General features: G+C 47.1%; 1 protein-coding gene across 2 annotated transcripts in view; it reads right to left on the reverse strand.

The window, feature by feature from the left end:
• The window catches only part of LOC147722941 (uncharacterized), a 796795-nt gene that overhangs the window by 312563 nt on the left and 456715 nt on the right, over positions 1–27517 (reverse strand). For both annotated transcript variants that reach the window (XM_086965340.1, XM_086965341.1), the window contains exon 10: positions 26137–26192. In XM_086965340.1, the coding sequence (XP_086821466.1) occupies positions 26137–26192 (56 nt within the window). The remainder of the gene's footprint in view (positions 1–26136; positions 26193–27517) is intronic.

Consider the following 27517-nt stretch of genomic DNA (forward strand, 5'->3'; position numbering starts at 1 on the left):
ACCTGCACTTTACCTAATAACCAACGGGATCCCATCAATGTTTTCTGGTTTTAATCATGAATGTAAAGATATATTTTTATTTTTTGAGAAATTTGTAAAGGTTTTAATTAATCATATACAATAAACTATGACTTGAGTCCCTGAACATGCATCAAGGTACCTTTAAGGTGACTGGCACTTTTAGACAGAAGGTTATTTCCCATTATTAACATATGCGTATCAACACCATTGATATCAGGTCTAGAAACTGCTGATATAGCCATTTTCATACAGAATATTGCACATTGTTTCCACGTAGTGCTGCATACATCATATGCAGTTCATGTCAATCCCTCCACTTATTCATGTAGTCATTAATTACGTTCCATTAAAAAACAGGCGGCAGCTGCTGTGTTTTGTACTGACCGAGGCTGAGGAGTCGGCGGGAGGGCACTGATAATGGTAAAAAGCCTAGTAATGAAAAGTTGACAGAGTCACTATAGAAGTACCTTTACCGTACTTTTATTGCCTTGCTATTTTAATAAACAACAAATCAAACAAAAAAGGGAAAGAGAAGAGAAGAACAAGTTATTTACCTTTGGTAATGCCTTATCTAATCGAGACCATAGAATTATCCACAGGCGTCAGACTGAATCCGGAAACCTTTAGTCAGCCATGCCCCCAGGTGCAAGAAGGTGCCGATGTTCAGATCCGCATGGTGTCGTCCGCTCTGGGAGTGACGTGAGGGGTTGCTATATATTCACCACACCAGTTCACTGGTGTCAGTTTTTTTCATGACTTTCCACGCCAGGAGCGGGGAGCCGCAAAGAACACTCACCACTGGTGTGGAAGACTAGGACCGTGAAAGGGGAATAGCCCTGCCCCTAGAAATCCATTCAAAGCGCAGGGAGGATGGGTCGGTCGGTCAGTAAGGAATCTGCAGCTAGATAGACTCTCCACTAGATAAGGCGCTACCAAAGATAAGTAACTTGTTCATCTGATAGAGACTTCTAATCGCAGATTCCGTACCTTAGAATAGATACCGAAGCAATACCTTCCCGGAGGTAGGACTGAATAACTGATTCATACTAGAAAGTCCTGCAGGACCGAAAGAGCAAAGTACCAATCCCGATGGACCTGAATGTCCAGGAAGTAGTGCTTCATTGATGTGTGTAGAGAAGCCCACGTTACTGCCTGGCAGATATCCAGTACCGGAACTGCGAGTGCTAACACATTGGTCGCAGCCTTAGCTCTGGTGGAATATGCATGCAAACTCTCAGGAAGTCATTTCTTGCCCAATGCGCAGCAGATCTTAATACAGAGCACAATCCATCGGGAGATTGTCTGCTTTAGCACTGTCAGTCCCTTCTTTGCTTTGACATGCCCCAAGAATAGTAAGTCATCCTCTTGGAATCTCTTGTGCGCTCAAGGTAGAATGACAACCCTATTTCTGGGAGGGCAGTTGTCGACTGATGGGCGACTTGCATATGGGACAGCGGTTTATAACCAGAGAGGAAACAGAATCCACTTTTGATTTGGGTAGAGATCAGTAACTACAATATGCGAAGATCTAGGCGGTGGCACGAGATATATGGCCGATGTTCCCGGAGGAACCGCCTATTACTGCCACCCTTCAGGCCCTTGTGACCCTGACCGACGGCTGTCGACTGGTATCCCATATTTATAGGGCATTGAGAGAGGACCTTGAGGTACGCCCGCTTCCGGTTCAAACCAAGCGGGATGCTGTATTGGACGAGCCCTTGACTGACTCCGAATGGAAAAAGGTATTTGAAGGAGTTAAACAGATTAGCTCCAATACTAGATTTCGGCTTACATAATTTAATATCGCTCATCAAACCTATCTGACCCCACAAGTGCTTCACAAAATATATCCAAATCGTTCTACTTGCTGCCCCAAGTGCGGATATAATGAAGCCCCATTTTAACACCTTATGGGAATGTCCGGGGCTCCGCCCCTTTTGGAACACAACACTGGAGCGCTTAAGACAAGTAAAGGGAGGGACGCTATCCCAATCCATTAGGGAGATACTTTTAGGCCTTCTCCCCAGCCCTAAGGGGAAGAAACGTACCCGTAGACTTCTCCAACTGGGACTGGTGCTGGCCAAGGAAGGGTGGCGATTAGTTGGATGGGCTTCCACCCCCCCCAGGGTGGACAGCTGGGCTAATGATTTACAGGAATGGGCAACAGCGGAATTATTTGTTAAAGGTTATTTATGGATATTCTTTAAGCCAAACCAAAGTAATGCAACAAACATTAGTGCAGATATCCGCTGTTCAAAAAGTCCTTCTGGACAGGACGGTATTGTTTCCTTTCACAATTATCGCTCTTCTTTGCTTGCATACGATGTTTTGATATATGTGGAAACTGCTGTGACTATACTGTATGATTGCTCTGCAAGACTGCACTGTATTGGGATTTCTGACATATTGTATTACTGTAATGTGTTTGGATGATTTAAATCTTGAATAAAAAATATTGGGGAAAAAACAAAACCTATTTCTAGGTCCAGTTGGTAAAGTCGCTCCCCTTCTATAGAGGGATGTGACAGAGCGTAAAAAGTAGGCAGGGTGATGGATTGGTCTACATGAAAAGGAGTACCCACTTTCGACAGAAAGGAAGCTCTAGTGCAAAGAGATGTTCATGTATGGAGGCTTGGATGACAAAGTTTTAAGCTCACTGACCCTTCAGACAGATGTTACTGCCACCAGGAAGGCTGTCTTGACGGTAAAGAGCCTGAGAGGACAGTTGTGCAAGGGCTCAGAGGGAGCTCAGATTAGGACTAGATTAAGGTTGCACTGAGGAATGAAGGGTGAAGGAGAAAACACATGTTGCAAAACTTTCAAGAAACTATGTATAATAGGGGATTTGAAGAGGGATGGCTGGCCAGGCAACTTCAGAAAGGTAGCCCTTTAAGGTGTCCAGAGGTAAGCCCTGTGGCAGGGAAATGGATAAAAAGAAGGACCTGAGAGAGGGGAGCAGAAATAGGGTCAACCTGCTTCTCAGCAAACCATGCCATAAATTTTCCTCAATGGCACACATAAAGAGCCTTAGTGGACGGACGCTTGGGTGCCAAGATAACGTTGCAGACTTTGGGAAGAAGATTAAAGCGGTTAAGTGCCATCGCTCAATCTCCACGCAAGAAGGCGGAGCATTGACAGGTTCAGGTGAAGAATACCCACCCTCTGCCGCGACAGCAGATCCTCCGGAAGTGGCAGCCTGACTGGAGGACGGATGGCCATGCTCAACAGCTCATGATACCAAACCCTCCAAGCTCAGTCCGGAGGCCTTGATCCAGGCTGTTCCTGGGCTTCATGGGAACTCTGGGTAGCAGTGGTATGGGCGAAAAGGCATGCAGAAGGCCTATGCTCCACTCAAGATGAAATGCACCTCCAAGCAAGAGCTGCCTTGGAAACTCCAGTGCGCAGAACTGCTGACATTGTGTTTTCTTGGCGGTAGATTCAGGTCTAACCAAGGCTCTTTCCACTGCTGAAAGAGACCTTGCACTACCTCCGGATGGAGACGCCATTCGTGATCAGCTAGGCATCTTTGGCTGACTTTGTTCGCCCTGCCACTCAAAGAACCCACCAGGTGTTGAACCACCAGGGATATGCACTGACGTTCCAGCTATATCCAGAGACGCAGGACTTTGGACTACAACCCTACCTTGCCCTATTTGTTGAACTACCACATGGCAGTGGTGTTGTCCATGAACAACTGTACTAGCCTTCCCTTGATGGAGGGAAGACAGGCTTTCAATGCCAGCCGGATTTCCCAGAGCTCCAGAATGTTGATGTGGAGTCTGGACTCTGCCAGAGGTCTCTGATCTCTACCTCTCCCAGATTGCCACCCCATCCCAAGAGAGACACATCTGTCACCACTGTGAGACATGGAGGGGGAAGGGAGAGGGGTCTGCTGCTAACCCAATTGCAGTTCGTTACCCACCACTGTAGATCCTTTGCAGTTTCCTCTGAGATCGTCCGGGTCTCCTCCGTACCCATGGCCAGCACTTCAACCAAATCCCATAGAGCATGGGAGTAATGGCTCAAAGGCAGGCAGTGTTCACAAGCCGCAGTGCCAGACGGGTGAAAGAAAACATCTTCCCCAAAGTGTCCAGCCTCTGCTGTCCTTGAAGCGTGCCAGCGCTGAGTCTGCCTTGTCTCAGAAGAAAAGGGAGCCATCAAAAGAGGCAGGTCCATAAGCGGCGCTTGTACATCCCCTGAACAGCCAGATGTTCTCTATTGGGTGTGGCGGAGTAAGGCCACTGTCAATGAAACCACTCTGCCTAGCAAGTCTGTAGCATTCAGTCCACATCTAATCATAGATTTAGCTGCATCTCTCCCATCAGCAACAGCCTAGGAGAGTATGATCCTGGCCTCCTCCAGAATAATGGTAGCACCTGCACAAATGGAATTTGCCTCTTGGATTCTCTATCCGGGGGAGTGGTAGGAAGAGCATCTGGATTTAAATGGTAAGTCAAGGCTTGGACTACCAATCTCTCGGGGTAGGATATTGGGTGAGAATTGGGGTTCTCTGGGTTGGGGCAGTGGGCAATTGTCCTGTTCCTAGGAGCCCCTGTGCTGTGTTTGGACCAAGTCTAAAGCAGGATACCTGTAAGTGCTTCATTAAAGGGGAGAAGTGGTTCAGAGTGGATCATTCCCGTTTGAAGCACCTCTGTCAAGACAGTCTTGCCTACCACTGAGGGTAGGCTAAGGTCCAGGACCTAGGAAGTCCTTCTCATAATCATTGCGAAAGGCGCTCCCTTCTTCATAGCCATGATAGGGGGTGAAAGCATGTCTAACCCACTGACCTCTGCCAAATCCTCACATCAGTCCATGTTAGTGTAAAGGGGTAGGTATTCTTCAGGGTCCAGTGACCCCTCTCATTCCCCCTCAAGTTTTAGCCCATAATAATAGGGCTCAGGCTCCGGCCTGGAAGGGATGCTCCAGTCAAAGCAAAAGTCGTCATTGGACGACTACCTTCCGGCTCCGTGTCATAGGTGGGGGATCAGAGTATGAATAAGGGCAGAGTCAGGGAAGTTCGAGGTGGCATGACCAGCGCCGGCCCGGATCCATCTGTGGATCCAAGGGGCCTAAACTAATGCCCGGGCACAGCCGCCATTGTGATTTCAGTAGGAGCATCTCCCGAACCCGCAGGGCCTGAAGGGACGCCAGCAAACTTGGAGAGCTCAAATAGGAAGTCCACAGCCTCATAAAACTCTGACTTTAGAAGGGGTTTCTCTGGCTCCCGGAAACTCAGGGATGCACAGAGCCCACACATTGGCTGGCTCAATCGTGGAGCCAGGCTTAAAGTGACAATGCTCACTCATCTCACCTGAAGATGGGGAGAAGTTGAAGATCTCTTCGACTTCTTACTCTTCTTCTTCTTCTTGTAGGACTTAAAGGAGTGACCCAATGACTTTGAGTGCGAAAAATATCTAAGGGTCCAAGACCGCTCCTTTAACTTTCCTCTCAACCAGAAATTAGATTGTCAAGGCGTCACAAGTTGGGCTGCCAGGAGCCTGAGCGAACGCGCTCTCTCTCAGCGCCTTTGGGTGCATGGCGCCGCAGAATGCACAAGCCTTTAGGTCGTGGTCGCACTCGAAGCACCAAAGGCATACAAGATGCGGGTCTGTCACCGAAATCTGACAGGGAGAAATCACAGTGACTGGGGTCAAGATTAGGAAGATCCCAGTCAGACTAGGTCAAACACACACTGACATCAGACAAATAGTGGGGGTAACCACGCTAGAAGGATCCTACATTCCTACACACACAAAACAATTGAGTGCACCTTCCCAATCATTGAGAAGTGACCCATTGCTTGGCTAATTACCTTTATTCTCTCTTAGTAAAGAAAGGCCTTTTCAAGGCCTGAGTCCCGACTCACAATTCTTAACTGAATTTAAGTGAACAGAAGAACCAAGGCAGATTTGTAGCAGCCGAATGAAAACCTAAGCTTGTTGAGTAGCTTGATCCCCTAGACTACACTACACTCTGCATTCTCTCTCAAAGCCACTCAGATGAGACTGTTACCTAGATATGGAAACCTGCGTGCTTTCAGCTGTCACCAAAAGACTGTCTCTGGTACCAGGATCTCAGGAAAGACTTTCTCCATGACTGTACTAGTACTGATGGTTTCCCAAATATAAATCCGAAGTTCTATTTCTGTTTCTTCAGAATGTATTCTGAAGATCTACGAAGAACAGTTAAGGTCAACAGCTTTCAAACTAAGCTGAATTCTAAATTTTGACATTCTGCAGCTGGATAAATTGGTTTAGATCATATAGATCCGAGATAAACCGTAGCCCCTGCACTTTACAGACACAGAAGTGGCTATAGCAGCTGTAGCACACATGCCACATTCATACCTGAAAGGATCCAACAGTCTTTGGTGACCTAGTTCAGTGGGAGCAGTGGAGGGAAAGCACTCCTTTCCCTTGGAGTAGAGTGGACCTTCTGATGTTCTGCAAGTGAGGACTACTGGTCTAAGGGGAAGTCTTTGGGACATCTTAGCCTTGGTTGAGGCTGTGGAAAGGGCGTGTCCTTCGCGCTTGAAGCAGCTTTTCTTTGCCAGCATCTCTCTGGGATAGAGGATTCTCCGACTGGTTTCTTGGAGCAAAAGGACTCTAGCTTTGAAAGAATGAAAAAGTAGCCTTAACCAACTGAAAACAGTTAAAAGGTCTTTGTGTTACTGTTTGGATGGGATTACGCAATTTAAATGCAACCTTGTGTATCTTGTACTGCTGGAGAACCTCTTCCATCAAGAGCTCAAGTAAGTTCTTCAAAGGGGTGAGTGACTGCTTTTTCTGGATTAGAGGACTTGGGTTTGACTGCTGATGCATGCCCAGGCCAAACATTATGGTCATAGTGGTCATGACGATGGAAAAACCTGGATACATGCTTTACATGTTCTACAATCTCTTAAAATTAAACAAGAATCTGTGCTCATCCTAGGCATAGGTCAGAAAAGGAGGTATAGTGGTTGAACTAGGGCCAAAGCAGTTTCTTTGTGCTTTCTGCTTAGCCAAATTTCCGATGGTTACGGTTTGAGGGGTCCTGGAGAGGTATCAATCTATTGGAGTCTTGGTTAGCCTGTGATAGAGTTAGTTTACTTTTGCATTTATATTGGATGGGGAGAAGCAGGTGGGGGGATGTGTTGAGTGCTAGATTGAACTTGTTTTCATTTTTCATTTCATTATGTCTTTATTTCGATTAAAATAATCATAAAAGACAGTACATACAACGATGGATAAAAGTTTTTGAATAAAAACACAGTGCCATGGGCGTGGCCAGCAGCCGATGATGGTGGCAGCCTAGAGGGAGAGCTCCGCAGCTGAAGCGGCCTCCAACGAAATCCGATTAACTATCCGAGACATTTATGTCCCAGGCGGGAAGGTACTGAGGTCCAGGACCGGGCGGCAGAGGTACGGCCAAGCGGAAAGAAAATCCGTGACCGGGGAGCCGAGATATCACTGGCCCCGAGTCGGCCCTTGAAGGGATCCCAAGCCGGAGACTGACCTAGACGAAGGAGCCGGCAGGAAGTGAGCCGCTCTGGGCGGAGGGCCGCCGGAAGCACCCGCCCGCGACACCTGCGGAGAGAGAGACTCCCCGACATCTTGCGGGACTATCCAGGCGCCAAAAGCCCCGAGCGGGACCCCGGGGGCCCCCGCGCTGAGTGGCGGGAGGCGGATCCGGCGACCGGAGGAACCAAGCACGGACGTGCGGAGGGAATGAACCTGCAACGGTGCCCGCCATCTTAAGGACCCGGCCGGGTCCCCGTGCACAGCCGATCTGGTGCGGACATCGCCAGGGAAAAGCAGGTACCGTCGCTACACGGCAAAGCGCCACCCGATTCGGCGACCCACGGCTCCGGTCCCCTCCCCCCGCGGTGTGGGGGCGCACTGCACCAGCGGGGGCCACGGTGAAACAAAACGTGACGCTCTATCCCCGGAGCAGCTACAGCAACTGCGACAGGGGACTGGGACAAAGGACGACACACGGGACTGGTGCAGGCAGCATACGGCGCTACGCGACCCCCCCCCCGCTGAGTGGGGGCCCCTATGCGACACGAAGTGGAACTTTCTCCCCGGGTAGGGGCCGAGGTGCCGGGCAGAGAGGTGGACACAGCAACGGCGGCAGGGGGGAAAAGGCAAAGGTCTAAAGAGGCCGATCTCGGCGCAACAGACATTGAGGGAGCACCTCCGCGGCCAGCGACCCGTCGATACCACGTGGTTGGGCAAAGTACAGTCCAGCGACCGAATATAGAACTGACCAGAGGGGCCACGCGCCGCCGCGAAATAAGGCAGGAGACGAGACTGGAGGGCCATACCCTGAGGGCCACGACCAAAGGCGCACTACGCGCCGTGTGAGTCCGGGACGCTGGTAAAGCGAGGGGCTGCCCCGGAGAGGAGTGAGGGGCACGGCTCCACGATCAAAATGGCTGGCAAGGGGCCGAAGAACAACGTGACGCAGTCCCGCCTTGATCGCTTCGCATACGAGAAGCCCGTCACCCCCCCGCCAGATGCCAGGTCACAGGCGAGCAAGACAGTGGAGGCGACGGGGAGCAAGAAGGCTACCCTGGACGATGTCATGAGGGCCCTCACACAGGTGCAGGCCACGGTGGGGTCAATCTCAGCCGAAATCACGCTGATTAGGGCAGACTTCCACAAGCTGACGGAGAAAGTGAACACGATGGACATCGTAACAAAAGCCTTGGTGGAAGATGTGTCGGAGCTACAGGTTAATATGGAACGTCTTTCAAAAGAGAACAGGGAGCTGAGAGACAAGCTCGACGACCAGGAAGGACGCTCGAGACGGAACAACATCCGTATAATAGGTGTGCCAGAATCGGAAGACACGAGGTCAATGGACCTCTATGTGGAGAACCTAATCCAACAGCACCTCCGACCTAAGGGACTCTCCAAATTTTTCACAGTGGAGAGGGCGCACAGAGTCCCTGGAGGGCGCCGACAAACGGGTGCCAACCCCAGGCCGATTATAGCTCGACTCTTTAATTTTAGGGATCGGGATGTCATCTTGCAGGCGGCAAGAACCTCACCCCCCGTTAAGATTCAAAACGCCACGCTAGCATTTTTTCCAGACTACACGGAGGAGGTCGCGAGGAGAAGGAGAACTTTTTTCGAGGTCAAAAAAGAACTGAGAGCCAGAGAGATCCCCTATTCAATGCTTTTCCCAGCAAAACTTCGGATTGTGGCCGACAATAAGACTTGGTTTTTCGACACCCCGGAGGTGGCACAGGAATGGCTGGAGGGTTGGCGGACGACAGGCCACCCCCGTCGCTCCAACAGACAAGCCAAAAACCGTAATGGAGGATCACAGCAGGGCCTGCAATCAAACGGTGCCGAGGCGGAGCCACTTTCGCCATTGTCAGAAACTCAAGAGGGGGGCGACGACGGAGAACAGTGATCCACGGATACTGTCCATTTGAACTGCAGATACCGCGGCCCGAGAATGCCGCCTTGGACACTGGGCTGAGGGCCTCCGCGGCAAAGGAGGGGGCCGCCGACTTCGGAGCATCCTTCACCCCAGCGAGCAAGTACTATGTTATGGGTTGGGTTCAAGCACTCTGCTAAGTTGGGGGGGCGGGCAGTTATGAGTCCGTTGAGCAGGGGGGCAGGGAGGGGGGGAGTTGGGGGTAGGATGGGGCTATGGTTTTTAGTTTATACACAGGGTCAAGATTGCTACAAAGGGGCACATGCACACAGAACGAGAGTGTCAGGATGCTGCACGCAGAGTCACTACACGGATCTCCTGGTCCTCCATACGCATGACTTAGTCCGCATACACGTACACGATGGGGGAGGGCACTGATGTAGGGCGGGCAGCCCCGTTGAGCCTCATGTCCTGGAACGTGAGGGGTCTGGGCGACAAGATTAAGAGAGGGCTGGTTCTGCAAAGTATAAAAAGATTAAGTCCTGCCCTGGTCCTACTACAAGAAACACACCTCACAGGCACGGCCACAAAGGCCCTAGACAGGAAGGGCTATAGTATGGTGGCCCACTCTGAGTTCACGAAGGGGTCCCGGGGCACCGGGATACTGATTCACCGCTCGTCCAAGTTTATACTCCAATCAGTGACAGTGGACACACAGGGCCGCTTCGCAGCGGTGCATGGACAATGGGAGGGAAACCCACTTAACATAGTATCGGTATACATCCCACCGGCACTACACACTATAGCATTCACGGAACTAGGTAAATTCCTACTAGACCTTCCGGAGGGGGCCCTTGTACTGGGCGGGGATTTTAACGCAGTGGTTCAGGACTCCCTAGATCGATACCCAACGCGCACACAAACACCGGCACACTCCAAATTGCAGGACTTCATGGAAGCACAGGGTTTAGTGGACATATGGAGGCGACTCCACCCAGTAGACCGGCAATACACATACTACTCGGCAGTTCACGACAGCCTGTCGCGGATTGATCACTTCATGTCGTTGGAGGGGGGTCTCCCCACCTTCACTGACTCTCAGATTAGACCGCGAGGGGTCTCCGACCACTCCCCGCTGACACTGACTCTCTCCAGTCTGGAACGGACATGTGGGCGTATCTTCCCTATATACCCGGGGTACCTCGGGGAGCCTGACATAGCCAAGGCCTTGAAAAGAACTACACGATCCTACCTCAATGAGAATAAAGGTTCAGTAGAATCACCTACGATCCTATGGGAGGCCTACAAAACAGTACTCCCCGGGCAGGCGATCTCGGTGATAGCGCAGCACAAGCGCACACGGCGTCAGGAACTGACAGATCTGGAGGGTCAACTTGACAAGGCAACACAGGACCACGAAGGGAACCCAACTGGGGACACACAACACGCGCTCCGACTGGCCCAACAGCGCCACACCGACTTTCTGCGCCGCAGAGTGAGGGAACATATGTCAGCAACTACGAGTAGGGTATATGACGTGGGCGACAAAGCGGGGAGGCTCCTGGCATGGTTGGAGAAAGCACGGGGAGGTCAGAGGGCCATACTCCGGCTGAGAGACTCCAATGGCGAGTTACACTCTAGTCCGGCAAGCATAGTGGAACTCCTGGCAAACCACTTCCACTCCGTGTACACCCCTGAGTATGAGGTTACGCGGGAGATGGCAGAGAGCTCGCTCACAGGAGTGCCGACTCGCACCCTCACCCCCGACCAACGTGAAGAGCTCGACTCCGACCTGACGGCGGAAGAAATACAGATTGCCATAACGGCACTCCACCCGGGGAAAGCGCTAGGTCCTAATGGTGTGCCGATAGAGTGGTACAAAATTATGTCCGAAACGCTGTCCACGCCATTGCTTGATATGTTCCAGGAGTGTCGGGAACAGGGGCGTCTGCCTCCTGACCAACGCACGGCCACGATTGTCGCGATTCCCAAGCCCGGCAAACCCCCTGAGGACTGCGGGTCATACCGCCCGATCTCCCTCCTTAACGCTGAGAGCAAGATCCTGGCGAAACTATTGGCCACCAGGCTCCTGCCTCACCTGACGCACTTGATACACCCGGACCAGTCGGGCTTCATGCCGCACCGGAGTACGGCACTGAACCTAAGACGGCTGCACGGGGTGCTGGCCCGAGCCCCGCGGCTGGAAGAACCAGCGGCGGTACTGTCACTAGATGCCAAAATGGCGTTTGACATGGTGGAGTGGCGCTATCTCTTTGCGGTTCTGGAACACATGGGTATTGGCCCGATGTTTATATCGTGGGTCAGACTACTGTATACCGAGCCCGTGGCGAGGGTAACCGCAAATGGCCACATATCAAGGGAGTTCTCGCTGGCGCGGGGTACGAGGCAGGGGTGCCCACTCTCGCCACTGCTGTTCGCCCTAGTATTGGAACCATTGGCCACAATTATTAGAACCACCCGGCTGCTGAAGGGCGTACAATGGGGGGGCGGTTGGGAAGATAGAGTCTCCCTATACGCCGACGACATGCTCGTCTACCTCATGGACCTTTCGAACAGCATCCCGGTCCTACTGGCACTGTGCGAAACCCACGGTACAGCCTCAGGGTATAAACTTAACTGGTCCAAGTCCATAATCTTCATGGTGCAGGGTGATCTGCCAGCGTTGCCTGAGGATTGCCAATTGCTCGTAGAACACATCTCCTTTAAATACCTAGGGATCTGGATCACGAAGGACCACTCAACCTTTCTGGACCTGAATCTCAAACCCCAGCTGGACAGGCTGAAAGCGGATGTGCGCCACTGGAAAAATCTTCCCTTAACATTATTAGGTAGAGCGGCGCTCTTCAAGATGATGGCGCTGCCCCGCTTCCTCTATGTCCTGGAAAACACACCGGCGATGGTCCCCGTATCACTTTTCCGCCACGTGGCGGCACAATTATCCGGCCTCCTGTGGGGTGACAAACCGGCGAGGGTAGCACAATTGAAATTAACCAGGGACTGGTACAGTGGGGGAATAGCCCTCCCCAACCTCGAATTGTATTACTGGGCCGCTCACCTCAAGGTGATTAACCAATGGGTCCACGCGGCACACGACGACCCGGCATACGAGGCGGATAGGCACCAGCTGGGCGCATCCACCCTTCTGGCCCCACTTTACAACAAAGGACTAGTGAGAAAGTTAGAGGGGCCTACCAAACACACAGTAGCCATCTGGCACAAGGCGCAGAGGCGGCTGGCATGGGAGGGAGTGATCACTAACCTCACGCCACTGTGGGACTCCAAAGCCCTCGGCAACCTGCGCAGTTCAAAAGGGTTTGATCAATGGGATACCATTGGGATCTCCACGGTGGGCGACTTATGGACAAGGGACGGAGTGCTCTCCTTTGCGACCCTGAGGGAGCAATATAGCCTAGAAGTGACCGAAACATACAGGTACATACAAATCAGGCACGCGCTCTTGTCGGTGTTGGAGCCAGGGGTGACGCTTCCGGAATCAGCCCCGTTAGAGGACCGATTGCTTACGGATTACATGGAGTCTAGTGCAACCTCCCTCACCTACCGCAAACTGATGAACAACCTACCGGATCCCCTTGCAAGGCTGAAGGAACACTGGGAGGATGAGCTAGGAGACCTGGATGGGGCGGACTGGAACGCAGCCCTGGCATCACACAGGGAGGCGGGCATTTCCACCCGATTCAGGCTGGTCCAACTCAAAGTACTGCATAGGGTCTACTACACCCGCACTACATTATACAAAATACACAGAGCAGACCACCCGTATTGCTTGAGAGAATGTGGAGGGGAGGGTACACTGTTCCACACTATATGGACCTGCCCAATTATACAGGAGTACTGGAGGCGTGTCACACGCACAATAAGTCAAACCCTCCAGAGCCCATTCACGCCTGACCCCAGAATTTGTCTCCTAAATGTGTGGGGCCCGACAGATTTATCATTGAATGCAAAGGGCTGGGTGATCATTGGCGTAATGCTGGCAAAGCGTGATATCGCGAAAAACTGGGGGGCACTAGAGGCACCGACGCTGGCACAATGGTGCAGGAACATGGACGTGCTCATGGTGACAGAGAGGGCAGTGTATCGGCAGCGACATAATCCACGTAAATGGAACAAAATTTGGACACCGTGGAACACATACAGGGGGGACATTTGTGAGCCTTTGCCTGAGGAGGAGGATGGGGATAGCTCGGGGGACGAGGAGGATCTGGAGTGATGAAAGGGGGAGGAGGAGGGCCCAGATATTCAACATGGCCCCGGGACATAGGGGACGTAACTGGAAGCATGAATGAAGTTATCAGAGACTGTATTGAGGGCTGATGGACGTCTGTAAACACACTAATGCTGAAATAGACTACAGTTCGAGATCACTCACTGCAACCCTTAAAGTAGCAAGTTATATGTTGGGGGGGGGGTAAAATTAAAAAAAAGTTGCTCTATTACTCGTGGGCAGCTGAATGTTGACGCTGCTCTACGGACCGATTGATTGTCGCTTTATAACATGTGATAGCAACAACAAAAATAAAATGTTTAAAAAAAAAAAACACAGTGCCATATATAACAATCAAAACAATGTGGCAAATTCAGTAGTTAGTGCAAAAAATATGTCAAATAAAATTGATCAAAAACAAAGAACCACTTTAAAACCATATAAATACAAAGTTACTGTATAAAATCAGATAATCATTGCTGCTAAGAGTTAATTAATTAACGGGGCCACACTGAAATTACATGACATTTTTTATGGCTATAACTAGGGTAGGGTTTCTCTTAATTTTTGACAGTGAATAAGCCATGCCAAGCTCAGGAATTTTGCCAAAGCTACAACTATAGAAGCATCAGTGGATGTCCGCAGAATTCTTAACGCCACCATATCCGATCTAGTACCCATGTTTGTGCAAATTGGTTTCAGCCATTTATGCCTGTGTAGTTTATAAGCCGGGCACGCCAACAGAAAGTGGGGTATGGATTCCAGCGGAGCTGGACAAGCACGACAGTTCTCTGACCCATGCAAACGACAGTTACAAGTAAAGATGTTGTTTGGGAGAGAGCCGACCCTAAACTGGTGGTATAGTTTCCTATCCACCGGTCTTAAGATGGTATCCCAAAATGCTTCAAACACAAAGTCCTGTTTTTGCATCAGATAATTCACAGATTAGGTGGGCCTAGTAGTAGAAGAAAAGTATTTGCTCTTGACCATTTCCCAATAGGCGGCCTTGAGCTCCCTTTTAGACGGAAATGGATTTTCTTCGGGGTGCTCCCACAGGCCACCCATCCCACACAGGGTGCTTCTTCCATTCTGTAGCCATTTGATCTTCCCCGTACAGCCAACCCCCCTGAAATCCATAAGGGATTTCGCATTTTGGGAAAGCTCAGGGGTAACCCAGAGTTGTCGCCAAAACGCTATGGGTCTGTATCGGGCTAGATCCTCAATACGAAGGCAGCCCAGATCCAAACAAAGGGGAAATAATGGTGTGGATTGTGGAAGGCTCGTAATAGCTGTGACAAAATTATTTTGGGCTTGTGCCAAGGAGCAGACGTTCTCGAAACCCCATAGTACCGCTCCATACAAGATTGAGGTATTAACCTCGGTGTTGTATATCTTAACCTCTTAAGTGCTGCGCCCTTTGAGCCCCACCGCACCTGAGCGTAGTTCGAGTTGTGCAACTTAATTATCACGGCTAATAGCTCCTGAGGCATCCCTACTTCCAAAAGAGTGTGCCACATTTTGATACGTTACACCAAGTCAAAAGCAGACTTAAGTTTGAGAAAGGCTGCATATAAAGACCCTCCTGCTATAAAAACTACCTTCCAGTAAATCATAACAAACCTGATCAATGGTGCTAGTAAAAGGGCGAAAGCCTGCCTGCAGTGGCGACAGGATCTCATTCTCCTCAATCAGTCTGGCAATTATTTTCTGCATAGAGTCAATAAGGCTAATCGGCCTATAATAGCAAGGAGACAAGCGATCACCCTTTTTATATATCGGTAGTATGATAGCTCCAGACCAGGTATCGGGGATGGGTGCACCATTGGCTATGGCATTGGCTATAAAAGTAATGTATTTTACCCAGATCTCTTTGTCATACTGAAACAAATCAGACGGTATACAGTCTGGACCAGGAGCCCTCCGGCATCAATGAGAGGACCATCTCAACCTCAGAGCTATCGAACGATAAGATGGCAGACGTGAAACCAGGTAGGGGGTAGGTATCAACATTATTTACAATTAAAAATTGTGCTTTAAAGAACTCAACCCACAAGTCGGGCACTACATGGTTCACCGGTATATGTGGTGTTCCATTGCTGCCCCACTTAACTAACTGCCAGAATTTAACCATGTCTCTTTCGTGACTAGCTTCAAGTAGGTCGAGCCATCATTTATCATCCCAATCCTTATTGGCTGCTTTTTGGGCTGCTTTATACCTAGACCTTGCCAATCTAACCTTGCCCACATTTTTAGATCTAATAGCCTTTGTTAGCTTCTGGTATACCTCTCTACAGAGCTTATTGTACCAGGTAGAATGGGAGATATTCAATCCTTAGGTCTAAATTATTTTTATCCCTATGCGAATGGTGGTCTGCCACGCCCATTATACAATCAATGTAGGGGGAGACATTATGGTGAGAATCAACCTGACTGGGCGGTGCAGTATTTCCCCCCGAGAAACCGATTTGAGTCACTCATGGGCCTTGAGGGAGTGGATTGACTCCCGAATAGCCCTAGTAGGAATATTGTGGCTAAGACAACTGGTAGGGCACATTCCGGAATCTCAATTAGACGGGCGAGGGTCAACACAGTGGAAGGAACAGCAGTGGAAGAAAAAGCAGTGGTTGGAATGGTTGTTGATAGTGATATAGATCCTCGTATAACTCATCTGGTGGATTTTGTATGCCATTAGGTGTGCAGTATGGATATGGCCAGGGACAGCCTGGTGGTCGGCCAAGTAACATCAAGCTATGTTAAAGATGCGACAGCAGTAGCAACAAATAACAAAGCTAACCAGAAAGATGCCTTAGTTGGTAATTCTGCAATGGAAACTGAGCCCATTCGGTCAACGTATAATATTCAAAATGTGGGATTAATGGATACTGACGTTGATGATGGTCAGGGCTGGGAAAATGATATTCAAATGGTGGAAGACACTATACAGTGTGGAGAAAGTATACACCCAGTATCACTAAGTAATCAATTGGATGGGTGTGCTTCCCGCCTAATTTCATGGAACATAGCAGGTCTTTCACGCAGGTTGCAGGATGAGACGTGGACAAAATATATAGAAAGTTTTGACATGATCTGCTTCCAAGAAACCTGGAGTAGAAATGATCAAGACTTGATGGATACCAATCCTTTTGTTTGAATGCTGAACCTTCATTGTCTGGAAGGGCAAAGGGGGGACTAATGACCGCCATTTCTGTAAAATATAACACTGTGAAAACACTTAAATTAGTGGGTTCTCCTTGGTACCAACTGCTCTTGGTTGCAAATTTGTTCCCAGTCCCTTTGCTCTTGATTAACTGGTATTATAACATCTTTGATCCTCAAACCAGATCTGTTATTGACAAACTACAGGAGGAGATAACTAAGGTGACTGATAGCTCATCCTCCTAGTTTATCAAGTGGGTAGGGGATTTTAACTGTTCCCTATGCAACCTTAGTGGGACTAGGACATGCAGTTTGGTTGATATTTATGAGCAACCACTGGCACCACAAGGAGAAGCATTAAACAATATTAGCGTGATAAATGATCTTTGCATTTTGGACATGCCATCTCACTTCAAATCCTTGTCGATACCAACTTTCCAAGGGACGGGGGGACAAATGAGTGTAATTGATTTTGCTATGGTTTCTAGTAGGTACACTCATTTTGTGGATGAATTTAAAATAGAAGTAAATCCCGTTAGTGATCATAATCCCCTTGTACTGAAGCTGTGCCCTGTGATTGAGAGGAATCAGCACTCTGAACAACCAATGAAATATAGCCAAAATCAAGGTCTGATTTTAAAGTGGGATATGGTTGATGCGAGAAAGTTGGAGGGAAAGATCTTTAAAGTAAATCGTTTGGAGATAGATACTTGTTTAATGCCCACTTGTGAGCCTGAAATGATAATTCTGAATTTTGAAATTATCTGTGGAAATGTGGCAACACACATTCTTAAACTGGTAGGCAAGGTGGTTTGATGCTGAATGCTCTGCAGCACAAACTTTATTAAAAAAGGCTTTGCACCAAGTACCTCGGGATAAGGAACTGGTCAAAAATGCAAGAAAAAGTTACAAGGATACTATTGATAAACAGAAATTAGAATTAAAAAAGAAGGCATGGGATGACCTTGAGAAAGCCTCAGATCTGAGAGATAGTAGACTGTTTTGGGAGGTAATAAATCGTCCCTTCCTCAATAGTGAAGAATGAAAAGGTAATATGGTTACACATATAATGGGGGGAACTTGGGAAGTTCACTATGCTAAAATCCTTAATCCAAAGGGCGTCTCTCTGGTAAAAAACAGCGAGGGGCATATGGATCCTCATCAAGAAACGGGCTCTAATACTTAGTCTCTCACTCTCCCTCCATGAAGTTGAAGAGGCCCTAAGGAAAGGTATCCCGCTAAAAGCCCCAGGCCCAGATGCAGTACCGTTGGATCTTTTTAAAAATAACCCTGATGTTTGGGCACCATTATCACTCAATGTTTTTAAAGCGATTGTGGTTGGGCGAATCCCTTTGTCATGGAAAGAGGCTGTAGTTGTACCAATTTTTAAAAAAGGTGACAAACGCGACCCGTGCTGCTACAGGCCAATTTCATTAATAGATGCATCATGTAAGCTGATGGGGAGAATCATATTAGCTCGTTTGGAGACATGGGCAGACTCATCCGGCCTTATTGTGGATTCCCAGTATGGGTTCAGGAGAGGCAGGGGGACCACAGAGCAGTGTTTAAATTCGGCCCTAATCATGGGTAAGTACATGAAGGCCAGGGGTGTATCTATACACCTGGCCTTCATGGGCTTATCCAGCGCCTTTGATACCGTATGTAGGGATAAGCTATGGCGGATGATGGAGGCCATGGGGTTTGAGGAACCTTTGGTTACCTTACTTTGCAGATTACATGCTGCTACCACAGTGACGATTAGATATGGCCAGGGGGGAGAAAAGACAAAATCTATCCCATCGACTGAGGGCTTACGCCAGGGCTGTATTTTGGCCCCTTTTTTGTTTATACAAATGGTTTAGAAAGGTTTTTGTTGGAGAATTGTTCGGACTGCCCTAAAGTAAATGGCAAACAGATATCTTTGTTGTCCTACGCTGACGACGCTTTCCTAATGACCCTAACTGCTAACAGCATGCAAACCTGTCTGAACGCTTTTAATGATTTCATGCAGGATTTAGATCTTAGGGTCAATTATACTAAGTCCTTTGCTATGGTCTGTGGCCCTAGAGGGACAAAAACCCGTAGGTTTGCTGTAGAAAATATGATTATTGAAAAAGTTGTAAATTTTAACAATTTGGGAAATCTCTTTAATAAAAATTTGAGCTGGGATCCATTAATAACGGCTCAAGTACAAAGGACCACGTGATCTATAGAGGCCCTTTTTCGATTTTCGAGTAAACTGAGTCAAAAACCAATTGCCGAATTGAAGGCTTTGTATAAAGCGAAATGTTTGCCTATCGCTACCTACGGGGCGGGGTTGTGGGGAACACATAAATGTACCCAAATACAAGTTATGGAGAACAAGTTTTTAAAGCGCCTCTTATCCAGCTCAACTAGTTCACCAAACACCTTTTGTCACATAGAAATGGGTATAGAATTTGTGAGTGATTTTATTCATATCTCTCCACTAATATTATGGGGGAAAATTTGGCAATCTGAGGATCTACAGCTCTCTAAAGAAATTCTGAAAGATTGCATAAATCTGGATTATGCCATGCAGATCCCATGGTTGTCATATGGGAAGGAAACCTTTAATAAAATTGGTTTGGGACATATTTATGAAAACCCAGAATTTATTGAGCAGGATATAAAGATTACAATGAAGAACGCTTATTCTAATACCCTGGGGTTGTTAAAAAATGACAAACAAGTAATACATTATCTGAGTAAATTGCAGCACCAATTGTATTTATCATTTACTGTGCATACACAATGGCGTTTTTACCTGACAAGATTTCGACTTAATACATTGCATTTTCTATTTGCTTTCCCGAAGCAATGGGGTTAGTGTGAGAGGCTACCCCCTTGCCCATGTGATAACAAAGCCCAACAATGCACTTTGTTCTTTTTTGCGCTTTGTATAAAACCCCGAGAAGCCGGTTTATTAAACCAATTTTAATGGACATTCGTCCCTGTAATTACAAAGAAGGATATGGGTACCTACAATCGCTGCATACTGCTGCTATATGTAGTGCCATGCTTAGTTTTATCAGATTGGCCATTATCATTAGGAACCGATACTGAATATATAATCCTCTTCTGGGATTTTTTGTATTCTAAATAGAAAGAAAATTGGCTGACTTAGGTGGGAACACTAACTAAATATTTAATGAAAGAGTATAGGGCAAAGTAAGATGGATAGTATGAAAGGTTGAATTGTCTTATATATGTGATATTTAAAAATTAAATACCACAATGCACTTTATTATGATATATTTTATTCCTTTTGTGGCTTTTTATGATTTATGTTAATCCTTTTATATGGATTGCAACTTTTTTAGGTAATGTGCTGAAAATGTAGCTGAGAATTTATTGTACGATAATAATCTGAACCGATTGATCTTCAAACCATTTGTAATTTGTGTTTCTTTTTTAAAAAATGTATACTTTAATGATTCTTTTCCTTGAATCTAAATGTTTTATGTCTGACTGTACCAGGTAGCCATCTTTACACCTGAAATGTTCTCCCTGGAATTACGATTAATTAAGAATGGTTTTAAACTGGTAAATAGCTCACTATGTACACTCGGTGCAATACGATTCATATCCTCCTGGGAGTGACAACTATTAAGAATAGCAACCGAATGGGCAATCGTAGACTTCATCTGCTCGAGGTCCCCCTCTCTTTCAACAAGTCTGGTCCATCTAACTCTTCTGTCGTCGTTCGTGACAGCGGCTTCCACTAAGTTGTGTACCTCATCCATGTTGGCATTAGCTAATGAACTCAGTGCCGATAATGATAGTACCAGTGGATCATGGTCACTTTCAGTCCGCTCAACGAACGACATATCATATAAGTGTGCCCAGAATTCCACACAAAGAAGGATATAATCTATCCTGCTTGATCTTACACCGTTATTAAAGGTATACGCACCCTTCCGATTCGACTGGGTCCTCCCATTTGCTGCCCTACTCCCTTCTCCAGGCACATCCGCTTAAGCTGCAAAGCAGCTTCAGTCCATTTTTTAATTGGACTAAGATCTAAGGAGGGTATCTTTTATTGAGAATCCTCATCTGAGGTTAGATTACCATCCTCAAAGCCAAGGGGTTCAAAAGAGCAATTAAAATCTCCCACTCAAATAGTGCCCTGCTTTCCAGCTGTCCAGAAACCCGTCAAGAATTGCAACAGTCTCAGAGCGCCTCCCACCCAGCTGCCCTCTTGCATAAATGTTGATTACCAAGATATCCCTATCGTGGCCTGTAGGTAGACAAAGGGCCATGATATCCGGGGTGTCAATAAAAACTTCCTTAACAGTATAACTCGCTTGCTGTCTCACCCAGCATGTTAGCCCGCCAGATGGTTTCCCCTTTCGCTAGTTTAGAGAAGTTAAGAAACCCGGGGTGATGAACTTGTTCTATGGCCCATGTCTGCTGAAATACCCAAATGTCGTGCTGCTCTACAACAGTTGACCAGGCACTGGATTCAGTTTTGGACAAGAGCCCCGCAATGTTCCAAGAGCCCAATGAAGTACTGGCAACCCCCACTAACTGTGTGGACTGAGGTTCGGGCCTTTCAGAAAGATCTCTAATTAAGGAGCCTTAATCTAATGCCCCATACACCTTGATTGGGCTTGGTGTGGTTATTACAGGCCCACCATCACTGCCGAGTCAGTCATTGTTATCCATTGTAGAAAGGGCATCAAAACAATTGCTCACAGGGACTGAATGTTCAAAAATCCTGTGTGCTTAAAAAGACCCTCTCATGTTGGCACCACTATGGTCAATGTTGGGTCGATAAAAAAAGAACAAGGGTAATACAGAAATGGTGTCCCCAACAACGCGATTCCCAGCCCTCGAAAGAATATACTGAACCATACTGGCTGACCAAAAGTTCAAGACCACATAGTCCCCCCTAAGAATTTTCTGAGACTTCCCCACCCATGGGACCCGGAGCACCATTTTAAATTCTGTAAACAGTTCTGTTAGCCCAGTTCTCATACTTAGGAGATGAAGGGCCTTATTGCGTAGGGAAGATCAATGTTCCAGCGCCTTGAGTCCAAGCTCCGGGACATTCCCCAGAACAACAGTGTAAAGGGTGGCTTCCGATGGTAGGTGCAGGGAAGTTGGGGGCTGTAGTTTCTCTGCTAAAGGTTGTTGGAATAGTTGCAAATTACCCAATCTCGGGCCTGGGGGGGGCACCATGTGGGCCAGGCCCACCGACAATTGGGGGTTTTGATTGATTATTAACCGAACCTTCGCTGGATGGGTTAGGTGTGATATTTGCAAGCCTCTCAACTTTGCTGACCCACCTCCCGGCCGGTTAAGGTACACCCCCGCCACCTGATTGAACATTGCGACCCGTTAGAACATTATGATCAGACAGTGGAGTCCTGGGGAAGCCTTGCTCTATTTTGTGGAGCCTGGCTTCAATTGAAGCAAGTTTCTGCATCACGGGGTCCATTAGAGAGGCAATCTTCTGCAATAGCTGAATATTATAATCTTCATTACTACAATGTACTGGGTCAGAAATAGCGTCAACAGTAGAACAGTCGCTAAGGGTAGGGGCCTTCCGAGTTAAATCCCCTGTCAAGTGGGGTTGTGTTTTTGCTAAGGCACGGGCTTTCCTCTTCTTTGATGGCGGTTCCCCCCCTGCTCCCTCGCCCCGGCTTAAGATTGTTTTGCCTTCCCACTCCTAGTAGTAACTGGAGAGGCTCTATAGGAATTTTCTAAACTTGCTGGCATGGAAACAGGGGGGGCAGGTTACACGGGAGTAGCCTGGCACGGTAACCCTATTTGAGGAACTACAGGGGCATTTATTTGTGTTGGCGTGGTAGAGGGGGCTGGGTTACCTGATCATGTTGGTGGTAGGGGTTCTAGCGATAACCTGCGCTCCGTGAGTTGAATCTCATGAATGAGCACAGACTCAGCCCTAGTTAAGAACGCATCAAGGGTTTCCCACTACTCCGCCCCCTCCACCCGATTTTCGTTTGCCCAAGAGACTAACCCCTACAGATGGCATGATGAAACAGTGATAGAACTAGGCTGACCCCCCCCCTGATGAAAATCCAAAGGTTAGTCGGGTAGCCCAGCCCATACTCCTCCTGTCTCGGACGGACTCAGACGGGCCCGCCCTTCGTCCGGGCTTCGTTCCGCGCCGCGGTGGGAGAGGCAGCGCTTTAAGTGTGGTGGTCACACCTCCCCCTCTCTCGCGTCAGCTGGGTCTGTCAGGGAGCACTCTGGGAGTTTGAGTCCTCTCCTAGGGTGTCAGCGCCGGTGGCAGCAACTTGAAAGCATCCTTCGGAGCCCTGGAACCTCGTCCCACCAGAGCTGTTACTGCGACGTCGGAAGGGGACCGCAACAGGCAAGGTAAGTTAGGTGCGGTAGCAAAAACCGGGCACAGGCAGAAATCCTGTTTTCATTTCTGCACTTGACTAAGAGTATTTGGGTTAGGTCTAGTTGTTTTATTATTAATAGTGTTTTTGCAGGTAGGTTATCCCACAAAACTTACAATAGCATATGTGGTAGGAAGTGTGCATACACATTTGGAGTCCATTTCAAAGCATACCCATTTTCAGAGGTTAAAATTCAAAATTCGCGTTTGATTAGCCTTAATATTTGTGCATAATATTAATGATGAAACTGGTTTTCTGCCAAATCTTCAGTGATCCATACATGAACTTGTTAACAGACATCAAAAAGCTCAGTGTATCATTTTCTTTTTTTTTATATTTCTTTTTATTGAAACAAATCTAATCTAAATTATTTTCCCATCCTTCCAGGGAGGGGGGCTATTCAGCTCCCCACAATTGAGCGATATTCCGTTTGGCAATCATGTAGCAAAGAGTGATCCATTGCCTCTGTGAAGTATTCAAGTCAGTGGTTTCCCATGGGAAACATCCTTAACCACGATGTATGAACAACGACTTACCGGAACAACGAAGAGTGAACAACGAAGAGGGCTGAACCACGAAGGTAACATCCACGAACGACGGAACAACGAAGGATGGAACTATGACTTTTAGAATGAAAAAGTGTCATTAAATCTAATTTTACAAATCGACAAGAAATAAGACGCATGCTTTTACAAGGTGATTGAGGGTAGATCGTGGTGTGGGGGGTTACCCCCACAAATACGAATGCTAGGAAAACGTATAAATGGGTAGATGGGTGGTGTGGGGGGACTCCCCCTCACAAATAAGATTAAAAAAAATATATAGTTAGAAAAATAACTTGATCATTAAATTCAAAATAGTTAAGTTAATACACCTAAGGTTGTTGAAGAAATTGGATTACGTTTAATTTACCGGTTTATGTCAGGAGATGGCAGTGTAGCTTTGATTTTAACAATTGTAAATGCTTTCCAATCACGAACAGTATATGAACAGTGTGCTCGTTTTTGTAAACAGATATTAACTAGTATTTTAGAGAAAAAATGGCATAAAATGAAAAAGTGTTAATAAATCTAATTTTTTCGTGGTTTAGGGAGTAGTGGTTTAAAATGTAGTGGTTAAGTAATGGTCGTGGTTTGGCCTTCGTTGTTCCAGAAGTCGTGGTTTAGGCAGTAGTTATTAAGTCATACAATCGGTTCCCATATATTATGTAAACATCTCCTGGCCTCCGGGGGAAGTGAAACCCCAAGAACACCATGTATAGTGTTATGTATGCTATGCCAGTAAGTAGTGTTGTGTTCACATTCCCAAATTATATGCATAAATGTACCAACCAAACCACATTGTCTCTTACACCTCCCCGAGTCTGATAGTCCCATATGTACCAATCTGGGTCCCGTAATATAAATCCTATGCAAAATTTTTAGTTGGACCAGTCTCAGGTGAGCAGGAATTGCGACCTCCCTAGGAGAAGACACAGCTATCTGCCAATCTTCCTTGTCTAGTTCTATGCCATCTTGAGCTCACTTATCTCTCAATGCCTCAAGTGAGTCAGTCCTATGGTTAATCAATTTTTTATATATCAGAGAGATCGCCTTTTCAGGGAGATGACCATCCAATATTCTGTCTTCCAGAGGGGACATCTCTGGAGGTTCCGTCCCACTGGGCAATATTGTGTCAAACCTGCCCATACCGGAAATACTCTGATTGCGCAAGTTATATTCTGTCTGCATATCTTGAAACGATTTAATCTTTCCCTTTCCCCAGACATCTTTAACCGCTGTGATCCCTATGAGTTCCCACTTATCGAAATCTTTTGCCTTCCACAGCTTGCCAAGCTGTTCGGAGTCCCATAGCGGGGTAGCCAAGGTCAATCTATTCCTCCACCCCAGCGAGCCCGTGGATACAAGCTAAATATGGACGGACTGCTTAGTGGGGCCCGTTAAGGCCACCCTATTAGGACGAGAATACAGGGCTCTGTTATAGCTGTGACCAGGAAGAAGCCATATATCCATGGCATAGCCAGGGTCATCCACTCGACCATATGTACAATGATTAATTGCCGCCAAATAGGCCGCCCAATAATATCTTTTGATATCCGCGAGGAAAATGCTGCCATTGTACCACGGAACAGTCAATTTATACAATGCAATGCGAGGCCTGCCCTTCCACAACAGGCTCCGCTGTAGGCTTTAAATTTCACGAAATAACCTGATGGTACCACATCCAAAGTATTTTGCAGAACATAAATAAAACATGGGAGAACCATCATTTTGAAGAGGGCCGCTCTTCCCAATAGCGAAAGAGGGAGCTTCTACCAGTTCGAGACATCACTCTGCAGCTGTTGGAGAGGGGGCAGAAGATTTCGAGAATATCTAATTGAAAGGTCTAGGGTAACAAAAATCCCCAGATACTTAAACCCTTCTTCACTAAATTGTATAGGACAATTCCTAGGAGGGACTGGGGGATCACCCTTTAATACAAACAAAACGGATTTCTTCCAGTTAATCGAAAGCCCAGAGTTTCTCCCACAGTGTATCATTTTCAAAGACTAGCAACACATTTACCATTTCAGTTCCTTGCATCAACTCAAATCTTCTAAATATTATTTTTATCTTTGCGAAAACGCTAAAACACCTTATTAAGAAGGCAAAAGAATAGGGACGTTCGACACTGGCAACATGATTTCTTAATACCAGTCTGTAGTCGTCTGTTTATAGTTTTATGAAAGCGTAATAAATGTTACTTTGAACGCTTCTGCTTTGACACTAGTCATCTCTGAACATAGGCAGATAATTTTTCTGATGTGTACAATGTAATATCACCTCAAGTTACTTAATATAAACCTCATATACTTTTAGAGGACAATTTCAGAGTCTGACTTGGTATTACACACACTGAACAACGAAATATTACATGAATCTTCACTTGTGGCTCACTAGCTACACTTACCCGCTTGTCAGTCATCGGGGAAATGAGGAGTTTAAAATCGCGTGGGCACTTGTCACCTACAGTGTCATAAAAACATAGATTATGAATTGTCTCTCTATGCAAAGCAGCACTTACTCAAGTTACGTTTACAGACAGAGTTCTTGAAAGAATGCAATATACACAATCTACAAAAGATAGACAATAGGAGAGATGGCTAAGTTTCTCCGAGTTCAGATCTGGATGCTGTGCAATCCTTTAAAGTGGGCCAGCTAACATAATGCAGAGTGTCCCTGGGAAGGCAAGTTAGAGTGCACAACGAACTAGAGGATGTTACTATGGTGGAATCCTGCAGTTCGCCTATGTATCCCCAACACAAAGGATTTGCGTCACTTGCATGGTGTGGAGCTCTTCAATGTTACTTCAGAGTTGGCGATGCACAGCTCCAGCCCCTGGAGTGACAGGAGAAAACATATTGTTCATGTATTATGGGCCAGCGTTCAATGCTAAAGCCTTACACCATAACCCTTAGCTTTCTAGAAAAACACTGTATGTAGGCACTCAAAGGCCGGAGGCACGCCTTCATCGCAAAAAGTGTTATAATAGGTGGTCACGGCATAACCGTATCATTCTAGGCGTATTGTGGGCATCCATGCAGTGATGATCCCAGTCCTAGTATAATGCTGGCACGGCACAGAGGCAATATTCTTGGCATATTGTGGGATACAGTGCATGCCTGTTCTTTACCCTGGTATAATGGTGCTCCTGACATAACAGTGGTAATACCGTGAAGATTATGATTCTAATGGCATGATGGGGCCTACACCAGGTATAATATGGGCCCTGGAGTAAGAGTAGTAATACTTGACATATGATGGGCATCCTTGGCATGAGACCCTGATACATGGGCAGCATGCCAAGATGAAACTATCCACAAGTGATGATAATGTAGGCATTTACTTAATGAACATGCCAGGATGATATCTGGACACCAAATATATGTTTCATAAAATTGAAAAGCTGTTATATACGAACAAAGAAATGTGTTCTGGGGATTTATGTTCATCTTCCAACAAGTAAAATACATTTCTTGATATCAAAGTGTGCGCATTTCCATTAGCTGTCCATCTAAAGTTTTGGGACACATTATTGCATTACCAAATATATATGTAAAGCTCATATTTAAGTGATAGTTATTACTGCAGTTTGCCACCATAGCCTGCCTACTAATCGAAACAAAGTTTCTAGCAAAGTGATGAAGGAATAACAGGCCCAACCACATTGGAATTTGGAGTGTCCACTGTGAGATATTGGTAACACAACTGTGGGTTTATTGTGCAAGTTGGAGGAATTAGAAAGACAGTTTTTGACTACAGAATCCAAGTTAGTGGTTCACTGATTCGTG

The sequence above is a fragment of the Lissotriton vulgaris genome, chromosome 4_1 (genome assembly GCF_964263255.1).
Source record: "Lissotriton vulgaris chromosome 4_1, aLisVul1.2, whole genome shotgun sequence".
Taxonomy (NCBI): domain Eukaryota; kingdom Metazoa; phylum Chordata; class Amphibia; order Caudata; family Salamandridae; genus Lissotriton; species Lissotriton vulgaris.